The sequence below is a fragment of the Pelobates fuscus genome, chromosome 5 (assembly GCF_036172605.1).
Source record: "Pelobates fuscus isolate aPelFus1 chromosome 5, aPelFus1.pri, whole genome shotgun sequence".
Lineage (NCBI taxonomy): Eukaryota > Metazoa > Chordata > Amphibia > Anura > Pelobatidae > Pelobates > Pelobates fuscus.
The window spans coordinates 199940308-199961129 of NC_086321.1; the positions used below are offsets into that span (position 1 = coordinate 199940308).

A 20822-nucleotide genomic window follows, 5' to 3' on the forward strand; every position below is an offset into this window, starting at 1 on the left:
ATAATCTCTGCCAAGGGTTTTCGTATGGATCCCAAGAAACTGTCTGCCATTATGGAATGGCCTCTGCCCCAGGGTTTGAAAGCCATTCAGCGTTTTCTGGGGTTCTCTAATTATTATAGGCGTTTTATTAAAGGATTTTCTGCCATTGTAGCGCCTATAACCAGAATGACCAAGAAGGATGGTAATACTCATGTCTGGAAACCAGAAGCACTCGAGGCCTTTGAATTCTTGAAAGCTACATTTGCCTCTGCTCCTGTTTTACAGCATCCTGTCCCTTCACTGCCCTTTATTCTTGAGGTTGATGCTTCTGAGATAGGGGTAGGTGCTATCTTGTCTCAAAGAGATTCACCTGAAAAGCTGTTACTGTCAGGATCGGGACAGGGATCCAACACGCAGGGTACAAAGAGTGGAAAGGTACGTATACCGGGCCTTAGAATGGCCGGACTAACGTACCGAGAGTAATAGAGAATAGTCAGAGACAAGCCGAGGTCGAGGGAACGAGAAGACAGATAAGCGAGAGACAAGCCGGGTCAAGGGATAACAGAGAAGCAGGGTAGTACAACAAGCCGAGTCAAAACCAAATAGAGCAAACTAGAATACCAGAGCACTGAGTGACTAGACAAGCTAGAACCACGACAGGGCAATGAGCTGAAGTGAGAAGTAAGCTTAAATACCCTGGCTCCGGATGAAGGACACGCCTCAGACAAGTACCGATTGGATATCGGACACTTGAGTGGCAGGTTGCTCGTGATAGCGCCATGACGTCACGTATTGAGCGTCCCGCTAGAAAAGGACGTGGATTCCTCGCGGTCGGTGTTTAAGTGACTGGATGAACCGCGAGGAACGAAGGAAACAGCTCGTTTGGACGGATAAATTACTAAGTCTCTACCTCCCTTAGAGGTAGAGGCCTCAGGTACCCTGACAGTACCCCCCCTCTCAGATACGCCCACCGGGCGGAAGGAACCGGGACGAGATGGAAAGCGGAGGTGAAATGCTCTGCGAAGGCGAGAAGCATGAACGTCCTCCTGAGGTACCCAACTCCTCTCCTCAGGACCATATCCCCTCCAGTTGACCAGATATTGCAATTTTCCCCTTGAAATTCTGGAATCAATGATGGAGCTGACCTCGTACTCTTCCCGACCCTCCACCTGGACAGGGCGAGGTGAGGAAACCTTAGAGGAGAACTTGTTGCAAATAAGAGGTTTCAACAGGGAGACATGAAAAGAGTTAGGAATGCGTAAGGCAGGTGGCAGAGCAAGGCGATACGCAACCGGGTTGATACGAGTGAGGACCCTGTAAGGACCTATGTAGCGAGGAGCAAATTTCATAGATGGAACTTTTAGGCGAATATTCTTAGTACTCAACCATACCCTATCCCCAGGAACAAAGACAGGAGCCGCTCTTCTATGCTTGTCAGCGTGTTTCTTGAACAACGAGGAATTATGTAACAGAATTTGCCGAGTCTGATCCCATAATTTCTTCAGGTTGGCGACATGATCATCAACCGACGGTATCCCCTGAGAAGAGGAAACCGAAGGAAAAATCGAAGGATGAAAGCCATAGTTCATGAAGAAAGGGCTAGAGCGAGTTGAATCACAAACAAGGTTATTGTGTGCGAACTCCGCCCAAGGAATCAGACCGACCCAATCGTCCTGGTGTTCGGAAACAAAGCAACGTAGATACTGTTCGATCTTTTGATTGGTACGTTCAGCAGCTCCGTTAGACTGAGGGTGATAGGCAGAGGAGAAGTTCAATTTGATACCCATTTGAGAACAAAAGGATCTCCAGAAACGTGAGACAAATTGAGAACCTCTATCAGAAACAATCTCCGAAGGAATCCCATGTAGGCGAAAAACCTCTCTCGCAAAAATTTCCGCCAATTCAGGAGAAGTCGGAAGTTTAGGTAATGGCACGAAATGGGCCATCTTAGTAAATCTATCCACCACCGTGAGAATAACAGTCTGTCTCTTGGAAGCAGGCAAATCAACGATAAAGTCTATGGACAAACAGGACCAAGGTTTCTCAGGAATGTCCAAGGGGTGTAACAGACCACATGGAGATGCATGAGGTTGTTTAGTCTTGGCACAAGTCTCACAAGCTGCGACGAACTCCTCAATATCCTTTCGTAGTGAAGGCCACCAGAAATCCTTGGATATCAGAGAGTATGTCTTGCGAATACCAGGATGGCCAGCTACTTTACTTTCGTGAAAACATTGTAAGAGCTCCAGTTGAAGTTCAGGGGGAACAAAGTTTCTTCCCTCAGGAGTGTTTCCGGGAGCTAGATGTTGTGACTTCAAGATCTGGTCAAGTAGCGGAGAATGAATTTTGAGACTGGTATTAGCAATAATATTGCATTTAGGTACAATGGAGGACAAAAGTGGTTCGACTGAAGCAGAAGGCTCATATTGGCGAGATAGCGCATCGGCTTTAGAATTCCTTGAGCCAGGTCTGTAAGTCAGAACGTAATTGAAATGGGTAAGAAACAACGACCAACGAGCCTGCCTGGAGGACAAACGCTTGGCCTCTCCGATATAAGACAAATTTTTGTGGTCTGTAAGAATGGTAACAGGATGTAATGTACCTTCCAATAAATGTCTCCACTCTTTCAAAGCCTTGATAACCGCTAGTAACTCTCTGTCACCAATGTCATATCTGCTCTCAGTACCGGACAATTTTTTAGAGAAAAATCCACATGGATGTAATGGTTTATCAACACCCAACCTCTGAGATAGGACAGCACCTAAACCAGTCTCTGATGCGTCTACCTCAAGTAGAAAAGGCAGGGAAGTGTCGGGGTGAACTAAAATTGGAGCGGAAGCGAAAAGCTCCTTGAGAGTCTTGAACGCAAGAAGAGCTTCAGTAGTCCAATTCTTAGTATCAGCCCCCTGTTTGGTCATATTAGTGATAGGTGCGATAATTGAAGAATAGCCCTTAATAAAGCGCCTATAATAATTAGAAAAACCAATAAATCTCTGTACGGCTTTAAGACCTTTGGGTAAAGGCCACTCTAGAATGGACTGGAGCTTATCCGGATCCATCTTAAATCCTTCCCCAGAGATCACATAGCCGAGAAAGGTTACCTGGGTTTGATCAAAGCTACATTTCTCCAACTTGCAGTACAAGCCATGCTGGAGAAGCTTGTGCAAAACCCTCCTGACTTGCTTGTGATGAGTCTCAATCTCACTAGAATGTATGAGTATATCATCTAGGTATACAATGACGCAATCTTGCTGAAATTCCCTAAGAACCTCATTTATCAGATCCTGGAATACAGCTGGTGCATTGCATAACCCAAAAGGCATAACAGTATATTCATAGTGGCCACATCGAGTATTGAATGCCGTCTTCCACTCATGTCCCTGCTGGATTCTCACCAAGTTATATGCCCCTCTGAGGTCTAACTTGGTGAAAATTGTAGAGCCCTTCAAACGATCGAAGAGTTCGGTGATCAAGGGAATCGGGTAGGCATTTTTAATGGTTATCTTATTTAGGCCTCGATAATCAATACAAGGTCTCAAAGAACCATCCTTCTTTTTAACAAAAAAAAATCCAGCCCCGGCAGGGGAGGAGGACCTCCTAATGAATCCCTTGTCTAAATTTTCGTGAATATACTCCTCTAGAACTGAGTTCTCTTTCATAGATAACGGGTATACATGACCTCTGGGGGGCATGGTACCAGGGAGTAGGTTAATTTTGCAATCAAAGGACCTGTGTGGGGGTAAGGTATCGGCTTTCTTTTTGTCAAATACTGCCTTTAAATCTAGATACTGAGACGGAATTTGTGTCTCTGTAGGATTGTCAGAGTTAGCCGATGTGTTGGTTAATCCGAGAGGTGAGACCTTCCGCAAGCATTTTTCTTGACAATTCTGTCCCCACGAAACTATCTCCCCTGACTCCCAATTAATAATAGGGTTATGTCTCCTCAACCAGGAGTACCCCAGGACTATGGGAATAGACGGAGAAGAAATGAGCAGTAAGGATATGTCCTCTCTATGTAGGATGCCAACAGTTAAGTTAATCGGCATGGTCTCATGGAAAATAACAGGCTCAAGTAACGGTCTACCATCGATGGCCTCAACAGCCAGTGGTGTCTCTTTTAACTGGGATGGAATAGCATGCTTGGCAGCAAAACCCTGATCTATAAAGCTCTCAGCAGCTCCAGAATCGATTAGTGCCATAGTCTTAACTACTCCCTTCTCCCACTTTAAAGAAACGGGTAACAGAAGCCTGAGCTCTTTGTAGTTGTGAATAGAGGACAAAGTAGAAACACCCAAGGACTGTCCTCTAGAGAAACTTAGGTGCGAGCGTTTCCCGAACGATTGGGACAATTTAGGCGTAAATGACCTCTGACTCCACAATACATACATAAACCCTCCCTTCTCCTGTACTGTCTCTCCCTCTCTGTGAGATGAGTACTGCCTATCTGCATAGGTTCAGAAATACGTAAGTCTTCGAACTCAGAATTTTGAAAGGTAGGCGCTAGTTTAAAGGAGGGTCTACGGGTCCTATCTCGAGTGTTCTGCCTCTCTCTTAGGCGTTCATCAATACGAGATATAAAAGAAATTAAATCCTCCAAATTTTCAGGGAGTTCTCTAGTAGCGACCTCGTCAAGAATTACATCTGATAACCCATTCAGAAACACATCTATATAAGCCTGTTCGTTCCACTTAACTTCTGCCGCCAAGGACCTGAACTCTAGTGCATAATCCACAAGTGTTCGATTGTCCTGTCTAAGGCGCAACAGTAATCTAGCTGCATTGACCTTTCTACCAGGAGGGTCAAAAGTTCTTCTAAACGCAGCTACAAAGGCATTATAATTATAGACTAGTGGATTATCATTCTCCCATAAAGGATTGGCCCATCTCAGAGCTTTCTCAATGAGTAAAGTAATAACAAATCCAACCTTCGCTCTATCTGTAGGATAAGAGCGGGGTTGTAATTCGAAATGGATGCTAATCTGGTTCAGAAAACCACGACACTTCTCCGGTGACCCGCCATAACGTACTGGTGGGGTAATACGGGAAGAAGCACCTACAGTGGCTACCTCTAGACCTGAGACTGCAGGAGAAATAGAAGGAGTACGTGTCTCCTCAGGTGGATTACTAGCACGAGACAAAAGTGCCTGTAGTGCCAAAGCCATCTGATCCATCCTATGCTCCATGGCGTCAAACCTGGGATCCGAAGAACCAAGCTGACTGTTTGTACCTGCAGGATCCATTGGCCCTGTCGTAATGTCAGGATCGGGACAGGGATCCAACACGCAGGGTACAAAGAGTGGAAAGGTACGTATACCGGGCCTTAGAATGGCCGGACTAACGTACCGAGAGTAATAGAGAATAGTCAGAGACAAGCCGAGGTCGAGGGAACGAGAAGACAGATAAGCGAGAGACAAGCCGGGTCAAGGGATAACAGAGAAGCAGGGTAGTACAACAAGCCGAGTCAAAACCAAATAGAGCAAACTAGAATACCAGAGCACTGAGTGACTAGACAAGCTAGAACCACGACAGGGCAATGAGCTGAAGTGAGAAGTAAGCTTAAATACCCTGGCTCCGGATGAAGGACACGCCTCAGACAAGTACCGATTGGATATCGGACACTTGAGTGGCAGGTTGCTCGTGATAGCGCCATGACGTCACGTATTGAGCGTCCCGCTAGAAAAGGACGTGGATTCCTCGCGGTCGGTGTTTAAGTGACTGGATGAACCGCGAGGAACGAAGGAAACAGCTCGTTTGGACGGATAAATTACTAAGTCTCTACCTCCCTTAGAGGTAGAGGCCTCAGGTACCCTGACAGTTACACCCTTGTGGCTTCTTTTCCAGACAGATGTCCAAAGCAGAGAGGAATTATGATGTAGGCAATCGTGAACTCCTTGCTATCATTTTGGCGCTCAAGGAATGGAGACATCTGCTGGAGGGTACCAGGGATCCTATCCTCATTTTAACGGATCACAAAAACCTCTCATACCTTAGTGAAGCAAAAAGATTGTCTTCTAGGCAGGCCAGGTGGTCTCTCTTTTTGTCTCGTTTTAATTACATAATCACTTACAGACCGGGTGATCGTAATACTAAAGCTGACGCTCTGTCCAGACAATTCGAGACTACTGACAAACTCGAGGTCGATGTTACCCCTGTCATTCCGCCTGACAGAATAATAGCGACTACTGTTCTTTCTATTTCGTCTTCTCTCTTACAAACTATTCAGGCTAAACAAAACTTGGCTCCTGAGGAGAGGCCTGCTGATAAGTTATTCGTTGATATACCAGAGAGACGAGACATCTTGTCATTATATCATGACACTAGAACTGCTGGACACCCTGGTATTTCTAAGACAGTCTCAGCAGTTTCTAGATATTTCTGGTGGGCTTCCTTGCGCAAGGACGTCACCGATTACGTTAATGCCTGTAGCACTTGTGCCAGTATGAAGTCCTCCCACAGAGTTCCTTGTGGGTTGTTGCATCCGTTGCCCATACCCGAGAGGCCATGGTCCAATATATCCATGGATTTTATTGTTGAATTACCTCCCTCTAATGGTAAAACTGTCATCCTGATGATTGTGGATCGTTTTTCTAAGATGGCTCATTTTGTGTCTCTTCTCAAATTGCCATCATCCAAGGAACTTGCCTCTATCTTTGCCGGGGAGGTGTTTCGGTTGCATGGTATTCCCACTTCGATCGTGTCCGATAGGGGTAGCCAGTTTATTTCCAGATTCTGGAGAGCGTTTTGTGCAGAGATGGGTATCTCCCTCTCGTTTTCTTCAGCCTACCACCCCCAGTGTAATGGAGCTGCTGAACGTGCCAACCAATCTCTGGAGCAGTATCTTCGCTGTTTCGTGTCCCACCATCAGAACAATTGGGCTGACCTGCTTCCTTGGGCTGAGTTTGCTCGTAATAATGCTGCTCATGAATCCTCTGGGAACAGCCCTTTTTACGTTGTTTATGGCCGGCATCCCGTGGTTCTTCCAGCTGCATTCTCCTTACAGGGCATGCCAGCTCTGGACGAACATTTGGCTAGTCTACGTAATACTTGGGAGCAGGTTCAGTGTTCTTTGGTGGCCTCAGCTGCTCGCCAGAAGGTTCACGCTGACAAGCATCGCAGGGCGGCTCCATCCTATGCTGTGGGAGACCGGGTTTGGCTTTCTACTCGCAATATTCGTCTTCGTGTGCCTTCTATGAAGTTGGCCCCTCGTTTTATTGGTCCTTTTCGTATCTTGCATGTGGTTAATCCTGTCTCGTATGCATTGGATCTTCCAAAAAATTTACGCATTCCTAACGTGTTTCATACCTCCTTGTTAAAACCCCTCCTGTGCAACCGTTTTACTCGGCATGTCCCCCCTCCTCCTCCGGTTTCGGTGGAGGGCCATGAGGAGTTTGAAGTGGCGGCTGTAATTGACTCTCGCTTGCTTCGGGGTCGCCTCCAATATCTGGTACATTGGAAGGGCTATGGGCCTGAGGAACGCAGTTGGATTTCCGCTGACGCTGTTCACGCTCCTCGCCTTGTGCGTTCTTTCCACGCTCGTTTTCCTGCCAGGCCTGCTCCTCCCCGCCCGGTGGGCGTGTCTTCAGGGGGGGGTACTGTAGCGGTACTTACCCTCTCCAGGGGCCGGCCGGGGTCCTCCCTTCTCGCCGCGCGCGGTCCTGCTCCTGCACGAGCCGCGCGCGGCTCAGCCAACGATGGGATCAGTCAGGCGGGCAGTGACCGCGAGAAGCGGTCACATGTCCCGCCCGACACTAAGAGTGCGCCGCGCGTCTCGGGCGCGCTCTTAAAGGGACAGTGGGAGACTAAATTAGAATCAGTCTCCCATTGGCCCCTGTCAGGCCACATTCCCCATACACTCACGTTTTGGGGGCGTGGATATGACAGGGGCCAATCAAAGTGAACCTTAAGGGTATTTATACTCACCTGTTTCCCTTGCTCTTTGCCCTATCGTGGTTTCTGTCCAGTTCCCTTTAGTGCTTGTATCGTTCAGTTGGTTTTTTGGTGCTTGACCTTGGCTTTGTTCCTGACTCCGCTCTCTCCTTATCCTTGCTTGCTTATCCGCTGTTTTGTCCTCTGTGTACCAGTCCTCGGCTTGTTCTACGTTACGCTGTCTCTCAGTTCCCTTGACCTCGGCTTGTTCTGACTCTGTCTTTCTCTCGTCCTAGTCCGGCCATTCTAAGGTCCGGTAAGACGAACACTGTTTCTTGTCTCTTGACTGTGAACTATTCCTGCGTGTTGGGGTATATTACCGTGACAGTGCGAGAGTACAGCATTGAGGTCTATAGAGGGTCACATGCAGGGCCGGACTGGGGATTCCAAAGCAGCCCTGGAAAAAAAACCTATGCCAGCCCCATAAGTCATTGCGCCATATATTGTCCCATGTAATATGTAAGGCTATGTCTTGCCACCCTAGATGATTGATAAATATATATATATATATATATATATTGCTTTTTCCAATATAAAATATAGGTTTTCCTGTGTCAGTGCGGATTGGCTGAGATCATCAAGCTTGATGATCTCAGCCATAGAGGCAGGGCCAGTCGAGGGGAGACCAGCACGACGTGGGTGGAAAAAAGGTGAGTAAAAACACACATACACACACACACATAGCATGACAGACACACACCATGACACAGACAGACCGTGACACAGACACACACACACCGTGACACAGACAGAAACACCATGACAGACAGACACACCATGACACAGACAGATGCACATACCATGACAGACACACACATACCATGACAGACACACACATACCATGACAGACACACACCTTAAAAAAGACACACACACACCTTTACACACACACACACACACACCATAACACAGACAGACAATGGCTCAAACACACACACACTGTGACACAGACACACATTACATGACACATGCAGACACACACACTATGACACAGAGAGACCGTGACGGACACACACACACAACGTGACACAGACAGACACACATTACATGACACAGACAGAAACACACATTCCATGATAAACACACATACATCATGACACAGACAGACCGTGACACAGACACACATTACATGACAGACACACACACACACAATGACACAGACACACATTGCATGACACAGGCAGACACACACACCATGACAGAGAGAGACACACGCACACCATGACACACACACACACACACACACACCATGACACAGAGATACACATACACACACACCATGAAACAGACAGACACACCATGACAGACAGAGACACACACACACAATTACACAGACAGACACACATACACCATGACAGACAGACAGACACACACACACCGTGACACAGACATACACACATACACTCACACTGACACACATAATTTTTACCTTTGTGCTGGCGGCCGCATGGGGGAGCTGGCTCTTCTGGCGGCCGCAATGGGGGAGCTGGCTCTTCTTGCAGCCCCAGGGGGAGCTAGCTGTTCTGTCTTTGCTCCCCCACCCGCGCGCTAGAAAGAGACCGGGGCCGGTATATGACATCATATTCTGGCCCCGGTCTCATTAAGCTGCGCGCTGGGGCGGGGAAGCAGAGACAGAACAGCCAGCTCCCCCCTGTGGCCGCAAGAAGAACCAGCTCCCCCATGGGGCCGCCAGAAGAGCTTCCCCTGCGGCCGCAGGTCAGCCAGTTGCCTGCCCGGCCCCAGGTGCTGACAGCCCACCAGGAAATTTCCCGGTATCCCGGTGGGCCAGTCCGGCCCTGGTCACATGAGACTGCAACATCATCCATATAAAGTCAATTCTCTGCAGCCTTCACTGGTGATGGCTGCAGGGACTTCCATATCTAAATGGCAGTATTTCCGACCAGTTTAGAAGTGTTAGTTGTAGTAAATACACAGAGACAAGGTAGTCCCTACTTTGTCTCAGTATACCTCTTGTCTGGTTTGTAATTTCAGATCTCCCTCACTGGCCCACTGACACTTAACTGTGGCAGAATGGGGTTCTAACTTGCAGCTTTGTTAGGTTCTCTTGCGAGTTTGGAGCCTTGCCGGGGTTACCATGGCAATGCTCTAACCAGATCTCGCAAGAGTGAACTCTAGCCGGATGAGCTGTAGTCTAGAATACTAGAAAGGTCCCCCTTCCTGGGCCAAAGGTAAGAAGGGAGGGGGATATAACATTTATGAATTGGTTTTAATTTAAAAAAAATACGTAAATAATTAAAAAATAGATGCACAGATTTACTTTGCTCTCATCTGCTCCTCCCTCACAATACTTCCAAACACATTCACACATTGCACCACTAAAACATACACACTGAAACTCACACACAGTGCACCCTTTAAACACACACACAGCAGCTTTCACATACACTGCGCCCTTACACACTAGATCTGTGTGTATGAGGTTGAGATGGCCATGGGCTTCTATTAGTCCATGAGCCCATGGACTGTAGTGAGTATATGGAGAGATGGTGGATCCAGGGGTTATGGGCTGTAGTGGGTGCAGTTTTATAGGGGTGTTATAAAAAAAAAAGTACACGCCACATGCTGTGCTGGCTAGTGAGATTGATCTTTGAGCTCTCCAACAGCCTGAGAGTGTTAAAACTTTATATTTGGGGTATTATTCAATTAGTGATGGTCCTGCATGGGCTAGCAGGGGAGATCATTTAATCAGTTCCATTGATAAACAGGAGACCAAAGAGGCTGCAAGATCCAAGTAAGAGGCCCTAAGCAGCCATGTAACTCACATAATTAGAGAGTCGCTTCTGCCATCCAGCTCTGGACATTAACCATATGCTAAGAGCACTGAGATAACAGGTGCATATCCCATCACTGCTGTCCCAAAGAGAGGAACTATACGAGAGAAACCTGGCTTTACAGCCAGAAGAGACCAAAAAAAGTTGTCAAACGGGTCAAAATGTTATGACACAAACTGAATAGATGGTTTTCTGGGAAATAGCACCCAAAGGATTTTAGCACAATCGAGAACAATGATATTCAAAGTGTTTTTCTATAGTGCTTAGAGCATATAATTTGAGAAGTGCTGCTCTATATGCATTTCATGTGGTAGCTAATGTGTTCTGCCCCACTTTTATTAGAGGGTTTATATGACATATCGTGAACTTCATTTTACAACAAGATAGGAAAAAAAGCCTTCTTGTCCACAGAATGGCAGTTAGATATCTCCTTGGATCAAGAAGTTATTACCCTACTAATTAAAATTATATTCCAATATATTATATTTTTGCAAGTATTTATCCAATTGCTGTTTAAAGCCTCTGATAAAACCACCTCTTCATGCAGATAATGCCATATCCTCATTGTTCTTACTGTAAAAAAAACCTTTCCTTTGACTTAGACTAAATCTACTTTCTTCCATTCTAAATGTGTGACCTTGTGTCCTACGTGCAGTCCTGTTTATGAACAGATTTACAGACAATGGTTTATATTGGCTCTAAATACAGTAGGGGAAAAAAGTATTTGATCCCCTTCTGATTTTAAACATTTGTCTGCTGACAAAGAAATGATCAGTCTATAATTTTAATAGTAGGTGTATTTTAACAGTGAGAGACAGAATAAGAAAAGAAATCCAGAAAAACGCATGTCAACAAAGCTATAAATTGATTTGCATGATAATGAGTTAAATAAGTATTTGATCCCCTATCAGTCCACAATATTTCTGTCTCCCAGATGTCTTTTATAAAGGTAACACGTTGAGATTAGGAGCACGTTCTTAAAGGGAGTGCTCCTAATCTCAGTTACCTGTATAAAATACATCTGTCCACAGAAGTAATCAATCAGATTTCAAACTCTCCACCATGGCCAAGACCAAAGAGCTGTCCAAGGATGTCAGGGATAAGATTGTAGACCTACACAAGGATGTAATGGGATACAAAACATCGCCAAGCAGAAGGTGACAACAGTTGGTGCGATTATTCGCAAATGGAAGAAACACAAAATAACTGTCAGTCTCCCTCAGTTTGGTGCTCCATGTAAGATCTCACCTCGTGGAGTTTCACTGACCATGAGAACATTGAGGAATCAGCCCAGAACTACTTTGCGGTGAGGAATCAGTCCAGATCTTGTTAATGATCTCAAGGCAGCTGGGACCATAGTCACAATTGGTAACACACTACGCCATGAAGGACTGAAATCCTGCAGTGCCTGCAACATTCCCCTGCTCAAGAAAGCACATGTACAGGTCCATCTGAAGTTTGCCAATGAACATCTGAATGATTCAGGGGAGAACTTGGTAAAAGTGTTGTGGTCAGATGAGACCAAAATCGAGCTCTTTGGCATCAACTCAACTCGCCGTGTTTAGAAGAGGAGGAATGCTGCCTATGACCCCAAGAATACCATCCCCACTGTCAAACATGGAGGTGAAAACATTCTTTGGGGGTGTTTTTCTGCTAAGGGGACAGGACAACTGCACAGCATCAAAGGGACTATGGACGGGGCCATGTACCGTCAAATCCTGGGTGAGAAGCTCCTTCCCTCAGCCAGGGCATTGAAAATGGGTCATGGATGGGTATCCCAGCATGACACTTACCAAAAACACACTGCCAAGGCAACAAAGGAGTGCCTCAAGAAGAAGCACATTAAGATCCTGGAGTGGCCTAGCCAGTCTCCAGACCTTAATCCCATAGAAAATCTGTGAAGGGAGCTGAAGGTACGAGTTGCCAAACATCAGTCTTGAAACCTTAATGACTTGGAGAGGATCTTCAAAGAGGAGTGGGACAAATTCCCTCCTGGACTGTATGCAAACCTGGTGTCCAACTAAAAGAAACGTCTGACCTCTGTGATTGCCAGCATGGGTTTTGCCACCAAGTACTAAGTCAAAGGGGTCAAATACTTATTTCACTCAATGACATGCAAATCAATTTATAACCTTTTTGACATGCGTTTTTCTGGATTTTTTTTTTGTTTTGTTATTCTTTCTCTCACTGTTAAAATACACCTACTATTAAAATTAAAGATTGATAATTTCTTTGTCAGTGGGCAAATGTTCAAAATCAGCAGGGGATCAAATACTTTTTTTCCCTCACTGTATATTTGTATAATGCTATCATATCCCCTCTAAAGTGCTGGTTTTCCAAACTAAAGATATTTAAATTTGTTAACCTTTCATAACTAAAATGCTCCATTCCTTTTTTTATTTTATTTTTATTTTGTAGTCCATCTCTGCACTTTTTCTAGTGCCATAATATCTTTAGATCAGGTTCCCAAAATTGCACAGGATATTCAATGTGTGGTCTTACCAGTGATTTATATGATACACTGATTTAATATTATAGACTGTCAAAGGCTGCTCAACAAGCAGAAATGCTAATTAGTTTAAAGGTCCAATTTAAGTTCAATGTAATAACTGTTCAGTGCTATATTAATACATAAAAAGGCGCTATTGCTAAATAATCTTTGCATTGAAGTGATTAAACATAATTGGGAATGTACAAAATTGCTTTCAAAGAATAAAAACTAGAATTTGTGAATGAAATATTGCACATTATAATTGCTTTTTTTATCATTCCACTGTCTTCAACTTTTACTAATGTTACATTCTTATAATGTATAGATGATAAGCGCTAGATAACTTCCTGGGAAAATGTTCATTAATAAGACATCCTTATTATCTTGACACCTGTTTTCAGCCATTAAAAGAATTGTATTAATTAAATCACCTCCTCCCTTTTATGGTCCTGCGAGATAGCCTGTGGTTAAGTGGCCCAGCCACTGTATCTCTAACAGTTGATAAATTACACAATGTAATAAAATAAAGTAAAGATTGGTATTGGTAAAAACAGGATAACAAAGAGTCAAACAGGCGAAGTTACGAGTCGTAGAGTCAATGTGGCAAAAGATCTCAAAACAAAAACAATATAGTAAACTTCTAAAGATCTTAACCAGCTAGTTTTGAATTTCAAATTCATAGTGTTACATACAAAAATGAAGCTTCACTTTTAAGGCACCTGTGTAAAGATATGGAATATGCATTAGTTAATGATATAGTGGTAATCCACATGAAGGTTGAGCAATCATAAAAAAAAATTACAACAGGAAAAAACTCAGAATGGAAATGACTAGGATTATTCAATATTTCGAACCTATCTCTAGAGGATGGTGCAGCACCACAAGGTATCCTGCCATCATGGCAGGCACAGGACACACATATATAACCCATTAATGAAAAGATATGTTACTTGTATTGTGGACAGACACTTTGATGTCACATAAAGAAATATGCACAAATTATCATCTGAACAGGTTCTGCTTACATATACATAGAAATGACTTTGACTATTCTGCTACCAGTGTGATCAGCGAAAACCAGGTAAAGTGCTCATGCATAGCATGTGCCTTTTATCCTGTTCAGTTGTGGTTGTTATAGCCATGACTTTAAACAAGCCACTGTATCAGTACTTTACATTCCAGATCCTAATAGGTAAATGCTGAGATGTAGCCTAGTAGGCTGCAAAACATGGGTTTGGAGGTAATGGTAATAACCACAGTTTACTGCTATTAGAAATAAGCCCTTAGATGGACTTGTTTTTTTTATCTCAGCACTTAGTCTTAGTCTAAATTAATCAATGTGGTTGTCAATTCATCTAACTCACAGTTTACTAAATATAATTTTAATTGTTGTCCTAAAAGTGCTTGAGTTGGTCTGGCCAACACACCAACTCAAGCAAGAAAGTACTTAGTATTCAGGAATCCTCTGATGAAGCATGTCGATGTCTTTACTCTCTCTCTCTCTAAGCAAAAATTTTTATTTATCACCCACTAATTCCCTTTTTCCCACAGGTAGTAGCAAGTGGGGTCACTGTTTTTGAAGACTTCCCAAAGCTTGATGCCTGGAAAAACCGCGTGAAAGAAGCAATTGGGTCAGATCTGTTCAAGGAGGCTCATGAGTCTGTCATCAATATCAAAGAGCAACACCTTGATTCAATGCCACTAGTAATGAAGACATTCTTTAAATCAAAACTGCTGAAGTACGCATATTGAGGGTTTTTCTAATTTCAGCTTTTAGAAACAAAAAAAAAATACTAGTTTTGGAGCGCTCTTTCTCAGAATTTCTATTGTTATTATAAATACAATTATATTGCTGTTTCCAATCCAATTGTAGTTGACTGCTGCTAGTACACTCTAGGTGTGATACCCTCAAACACACAAATTCAGTGCAAGAAAAAAGAGTGAGAAAAAAGAGTGGAGCAGTAATTGTCAGTAAAGTGGCTGTTTAGGTGATCAGCCCAAACTAAGTGCAAATAGTGAAATTTTCTTAAGAGATAATACTCCGTGGGAAGGAGACAACAGAGGCTCGGGAAGCAACTCTGCAATCCAGCATTTGAAAGTGTTCTTGCAGCTCCAATAACGAAGCCACAGTCTCCTACACCCGTTTACTAAAGCTGGGCAGTGAGTAGCGGCGTATGCCGTGCCTTACTCACAATACTCTCTTGTAAGAGGCAGTTTTTATAGTGTATATATATATATATATATATATGTTCTGACAAGTTTTCTTTGTAATTCCATGTCATTTTTAATTCGTAATTTGTAATAAGCCTTTGTATTGCTAGAGCCTTTCATAGCCTATATCATTTAATTTAGGTATTTTCTTAGCCCCATAATTTCTGGGTATATTTGTGGGAATACTTTGATTACTGCATTGTGGTTTTGCAATTTACACTATCATGTGTTTCTTGAATATATTTCTCTATATGTGCTGAGAGGAAGCCGATTGGAGGACAAATTATACTAAGTATTATCTCTTAAGAAAATTTCACTATTTGCACTTAGTTTGGGCTTATCACCTAAACAGCCACTTTACTGACAATTACTGCTCCACTCTTTTTTTCTCACTATTTTAGAAACAAACTGTTTGGGGAATGGTAATTTCCATTAAGGTTGTTTATCTACTAAACAGTTAATCTGTAAACGGTCAGAGATGGGATATTTTAAGTTAGAATGTACACTCTGTTGCTGGTTGCAATGTTATCTATACAGACTGTTAATATAACTAAGAAATAAACCAAACTTTGTATCTGTTATCTTGCTGATCATGAAAATGCAAAATTACATTCCTTCCTAAAAAACATTTATACATTGAGTTAACTTTAATTATGTAATATAAAGGAATGGAAAACAATAGTACAAAAAATATCAAGTCATACACAATGTCCACATTGTTTTTACATACCTTTGCTTCTGAATGAATGCACTGTGAGCATAAGCCGACCCGAATATAAGCCGAGGCCCCTAATTTTACCCCAAAAAACTGGGAAAATTATTGACTCAAGTATAAGACTAGGGTGGGAAATGCAGCAGCTACTGGTAAATTTTTAAATAAAATTAGATCCTAATAAAATTATATTAATTGAATATTTATTTACAGTGTGTGTATATAATGAATGCAGTGTGTGTGTGTATGAGTGCAGTGTGTATATGAATGCAGTGTGTGTATGAGTGCAGTGTGTGTGCATAAATGCAGTGTGTATATAATGAATGCAGTGCAGTGTGTGTATGAGTGCAGTGTGTATATGAATGCAGTGTGTATATGAGTGCAGTGTGTGTATGAATGCAGTGTGTATATGAGTGCAGTGTGTGTGTATAAATGCAGTGTGTGTGTATAAATGCAGTGTGTGTGTATGAATGCAGTGTGTATATAATGAATGCAGTGCAGTGTGCGTGTGTATGCAGTGTGTGTGTATGCAGTGTGTGTGTATGCAGTGTGTGTATGAGTGCAGTGTGTATGAATGCAGTGTGTGTGTATGAGTGCAGTGTGTATATGAGTGCAGTGTGTGTGTATGCATGCAGTGTGTGTGTATGAATGCAGTGTGTGTGTATGAGTGCAGTGTGTGTGTATGAGTGCAGTGTGTGTGTATGAGTGCAGTGTGTGTGTATGAGTGCAGTGTGTGTGTATGAGTGCAGGGTGTATGAATGCAGTGTGTGTGTATGAATGCAGTGTGTGTATGAATGCAGTGTGTGTGTATGAGTGCAGTGTGTGTGTATGAGTGCAGTGTGTGTGTGTGTGTGTGATGGAGAGCATTGGTAGGGGGTGGGCATTTTTTATTATTATTTAATTATTATTATTATTTTTTTTTATTATTTTTTATTATTAATATTTTTTTTTTCGTCCCCCCTCCCTGCTTGTTAGCTGGCCAGGGAGGGGGGCTCTCACTCACTGGTGGTCCAGTGGATGGGCTGTAGGAGGGGGGCTGGCAGAGAGCTCTTACTTACCTTCACAGCAGCTCCTGTCAGCTCCCTTCTCTCTCCTCCAGTCCGTGCAGCTCCCAGGTCAGCTCCCTCTGCAAGACTCGCGGCCGCGCGGAGCGTTGCAGAGGGAGCTGACCTGGGAGCTCCACGGACCGGAGGAGAGAGAAGGAAGCTGACAGGAGCTGCAGGAAAGGTAAGTTACACCTTCCTGCCAGCCCCCGGTCCTTGTCTGTATTATGGCAATGTAAATTGCCATAATACAGACAATTGACTCGAGTATAAGACGAGTGGGGTTTTTTCAGCACAAAAAATGTGCTGAAAAACTTGTCTTATACTCGAGTATATACGGTATCTATTTTTTTTACATGTGCTGTATTGGATAAAAATAGGTTTTCTCCTGTCTCTTGCTTCCTCTTAAAAGGTCATATTCCACTCTCATTTTCCAGTTCTGCTACTTTCCTACCTTGTCGCTTGGTTGCTATCCCACACTCTGCCCTTCCTATCGTGTTGAGCAGGGCCCTCATAAACCTATTATTACTGTAACAGTTTGTAATTGTCTAGTTTATTGTCAAATGTCCCCCTTTATAATATTGTAAAGCACTGCAGAAAAAGTTGGCGCTATATAAATAGTATTAATAATAATAATAGGTATGTCACTAGAGGTACATTTACATAGTTGCATTAATTGTCTTCTCAGTTATAACATAACATATCATTGACACTGACCATAATCTGTCAATAAACCATTTAACAGTATCATGTCAGGGTGAATGGGGTGTATATCTAGCACTATATCAAGCATTCCTAAAATAAGTTTTTTTACCACCATTCCTTACCAACTTCCTATATTTGCATGCAGTTAAAATGTGTCCTGAAAATGTCAACGAACAATATAATCACATGAGTGTTATTTCCCTTAAAAGAGTATAAGGATAACTATGTGATACATTTATTTGTTTTCACCATTGCAGTAGTCTTTCTTATTCACATATGAAGTACAAAACACAATTCTTAATAAATGATCTGTAATCTTTAACCCCTTAAAGAAGGTGGGCGTGCTAAGACGTCCTTGGGGACCCGGCTCTAAACGCCGGTAGGTGTAATAGCATTGTACTTACCTGGTCGCCGGTGATCCCACGCCGGCGATCGCGGTGTGTGCACTCACCTGGCATCCCAGGGAGTCCCACTCCTTCTGTTCCTGGGCCATGTGATCGTGAGGTCCTTGGGAGGACCTTGCGATCACATGGACAGAATAGCCGCCCACAGCATTGCCAGCAGGGGGAGTGCCTATAATGTCAAAAAAAGAAAAAAAGTTTAAAAAAAATATTTAAAATTAAATTATATATATTTAGATCATATATATTTATTATATATATATGATCTAAGTGTATACACACATACATACACATAAATAAACATACGCTGTCTAAATGTATATATAAATAATATCAAAATACACATAGAATGATATTGATTAAATATATATATATAGGGGGCGGGGCCTGACCGCCGGCGGGATCAGACGTGCTCTGTCTGAGCTCCCGCTTCAGGGCCTGAAGAATCGGAGCCAACTAGGAGCCAAAGGCAACCACAGGTCCATACTGGTGCCCACCGGGACCCCCAACGGATGGGGCACACGGGGATACCTCTCATGACCCTAACTGGCGCCCAAAGTAACCCGACGAGGCCCGAAGCTCGCCGGAGCTTGAGCCGGGCAGAGACGGCCGCTCTCCCGGGTCTCCGGCCGGCGTCTTGCCTCCCCCCCCCCCTCTGGACCGGGGGGGGTTATCCCGGTCCCCGTGGGCCGCTACGGATACACCAACAGGGCCTAAACAACCACCCCATCGAAGAGAGCTTGCAGAGCAGGGGTCCTCAAGATGGCCGCCGCACGTTAACCATGTGCGCGACCAGCGAGCGCGAACAAGCGGTACACAGGAGAGATTACCTAACTTTGACCGACCATCATGACAACCTGCCCAGGAGCATTACCGCCTGTCAATAACTTGCGGTCACTTTTTAAAACAATAATGCCGACTTACTGGAGAACGAGGCAGGGAGCAACCCCGGATGTGTGTCCCTCGGGCGATACCGCCGAGGTGTAGACACGGACGGACGGCGCAACCCGAGCAACAACCTTGATGGCACAGTCCTTAAGCCGGCTCTCCCTCACCAGCGACACTCACGTGCACCAGGGATTTGGGCTACCTATCGATTCCAGACATCAAGAAGGCTTTCAGCAACTGCAGCAACAGGCTTGGAAAAAGTGACTGCTTGACTCAGGCCCGCCCGGCGCGGTCTGGGAGAGGTGTCAATGAGGGGAAGGAGCGGATGGTGAAGTGCATGTTTAACATGTACTATGCTTTAACAACAAGCCCCAGGGCGACTACACTAGCTTTGGATAACCTACTATGATTTCCTTTTAGATATTCACTGCTTTTTCTTTTTGTGTTTTGTTTCCTATCGAGCTCACTGACTAAGCTGAAGTGACTAAACAAAATGTACTTGCTATGTATATGCCTCCATAGTGTATCCAGGCGGTTACCCGTTTGACTAGCAAACACTAAACATGTGACCATGTACCTCTTAACTCACATTTTGCAGACTAGCACACTAGCGTTCAGAAAACACACTCCCTACACGCATCTCACACACCCAGCGAACATAGTTCACGAGAGTAACAACTGCTAGCAGCTACTGCTACACACATCACGCAAGCGAATTGGTAACCTTCACAATGTTGATATCTTATTAGTATTGCAATATTTCATTCTCTGTCTCTCATCACACATTGTGCTATACATTTCTACCATCAACAAGGAGTAGAACAAATAGCAAGGATGATAGCTAGCATATACCACTAAGCGCAACCTGCCTTGCAAGTTTACCCACTAATTAATCTATTATAACCACATACTCCACAGTGACATGCTATATTTGTTCATCCTGATTACTTACTTAAAAATGTGCAATGTTTTAAATGCCATAATGATGTTTTCTTATGTATACAGTCCAGTTTGCTCCAGCTATTGTGGCACGGCAAACATGCTTGTTAACCATATGCACAAACAAAATAAAGAATTAAAAAAAAAAAAAAAATATATATATATATATATATATATAATTATCATTATATATATTTATATATAATATAAAATAAATAAATATGTAAATCTGTTAAAAAATAAAATAAATAAACAAAAAATAAATAAATAAGACTTCGCTGAACACAAATATTAGTGTTTCAAAACATGAAAATGTATTACAACGATGATATCATCAGTGAAAGTGAAATTTTTTGAATTTTTTCCACACACAAATGGCACTTAAACGGGCGATATAATTGTTGTGATACGTTTTACTGTTTTGAAACACTAATATTTGTGTTTAGCGAAGTCACCTGAGTATAACAGTACCCCTCATGTACAGGTTTGATGGTGTTTTCAAAAGTTATAGAGTCAAATATAAGGCTTGCGTTTCATGAAAACACTGGCCAAAATTGGTGTTCAAATTATTATTTTTTTATTTTTTATTTTTTTTTACCTTTGACAATTTTTATTGATCTTTTGGGGGATACAGAAAGAAGAAGGGGTGGGAGAAAAGGACAATAGTTAGAAAACAGTGGCATGCTTACATATACTTAGTACAGTGGTATGAGCACACACGTTGGTGCCTCATTGT

General features: G+C 43.3%; 1 protein-coding gene across 1 annotated transcript in view; it reads left to right on the forward strand.

The window, feature by feature from the left end:
• Window positions 1-15204, forward strand: part of LOC134612740 (glutathione S-transferase theta-1-like) — a 53599-nt gene extending 38395 nt beyond the window's left edge. Inside the window, exon 5 of the mRNA XM_063457173.1 lies at window positions 14739-15204. Coding sequence (XP_063313243.1) covers window positions 14739-14939 — 201 coding nt within the window. The 3' untranslated portion in view covers window positions 14940-15204. The remainder of the gene's footprint in view (window positions 1-14738) is intronic.
• Window positions 15205-20822: the final 5618 nt, after the last annotated feature.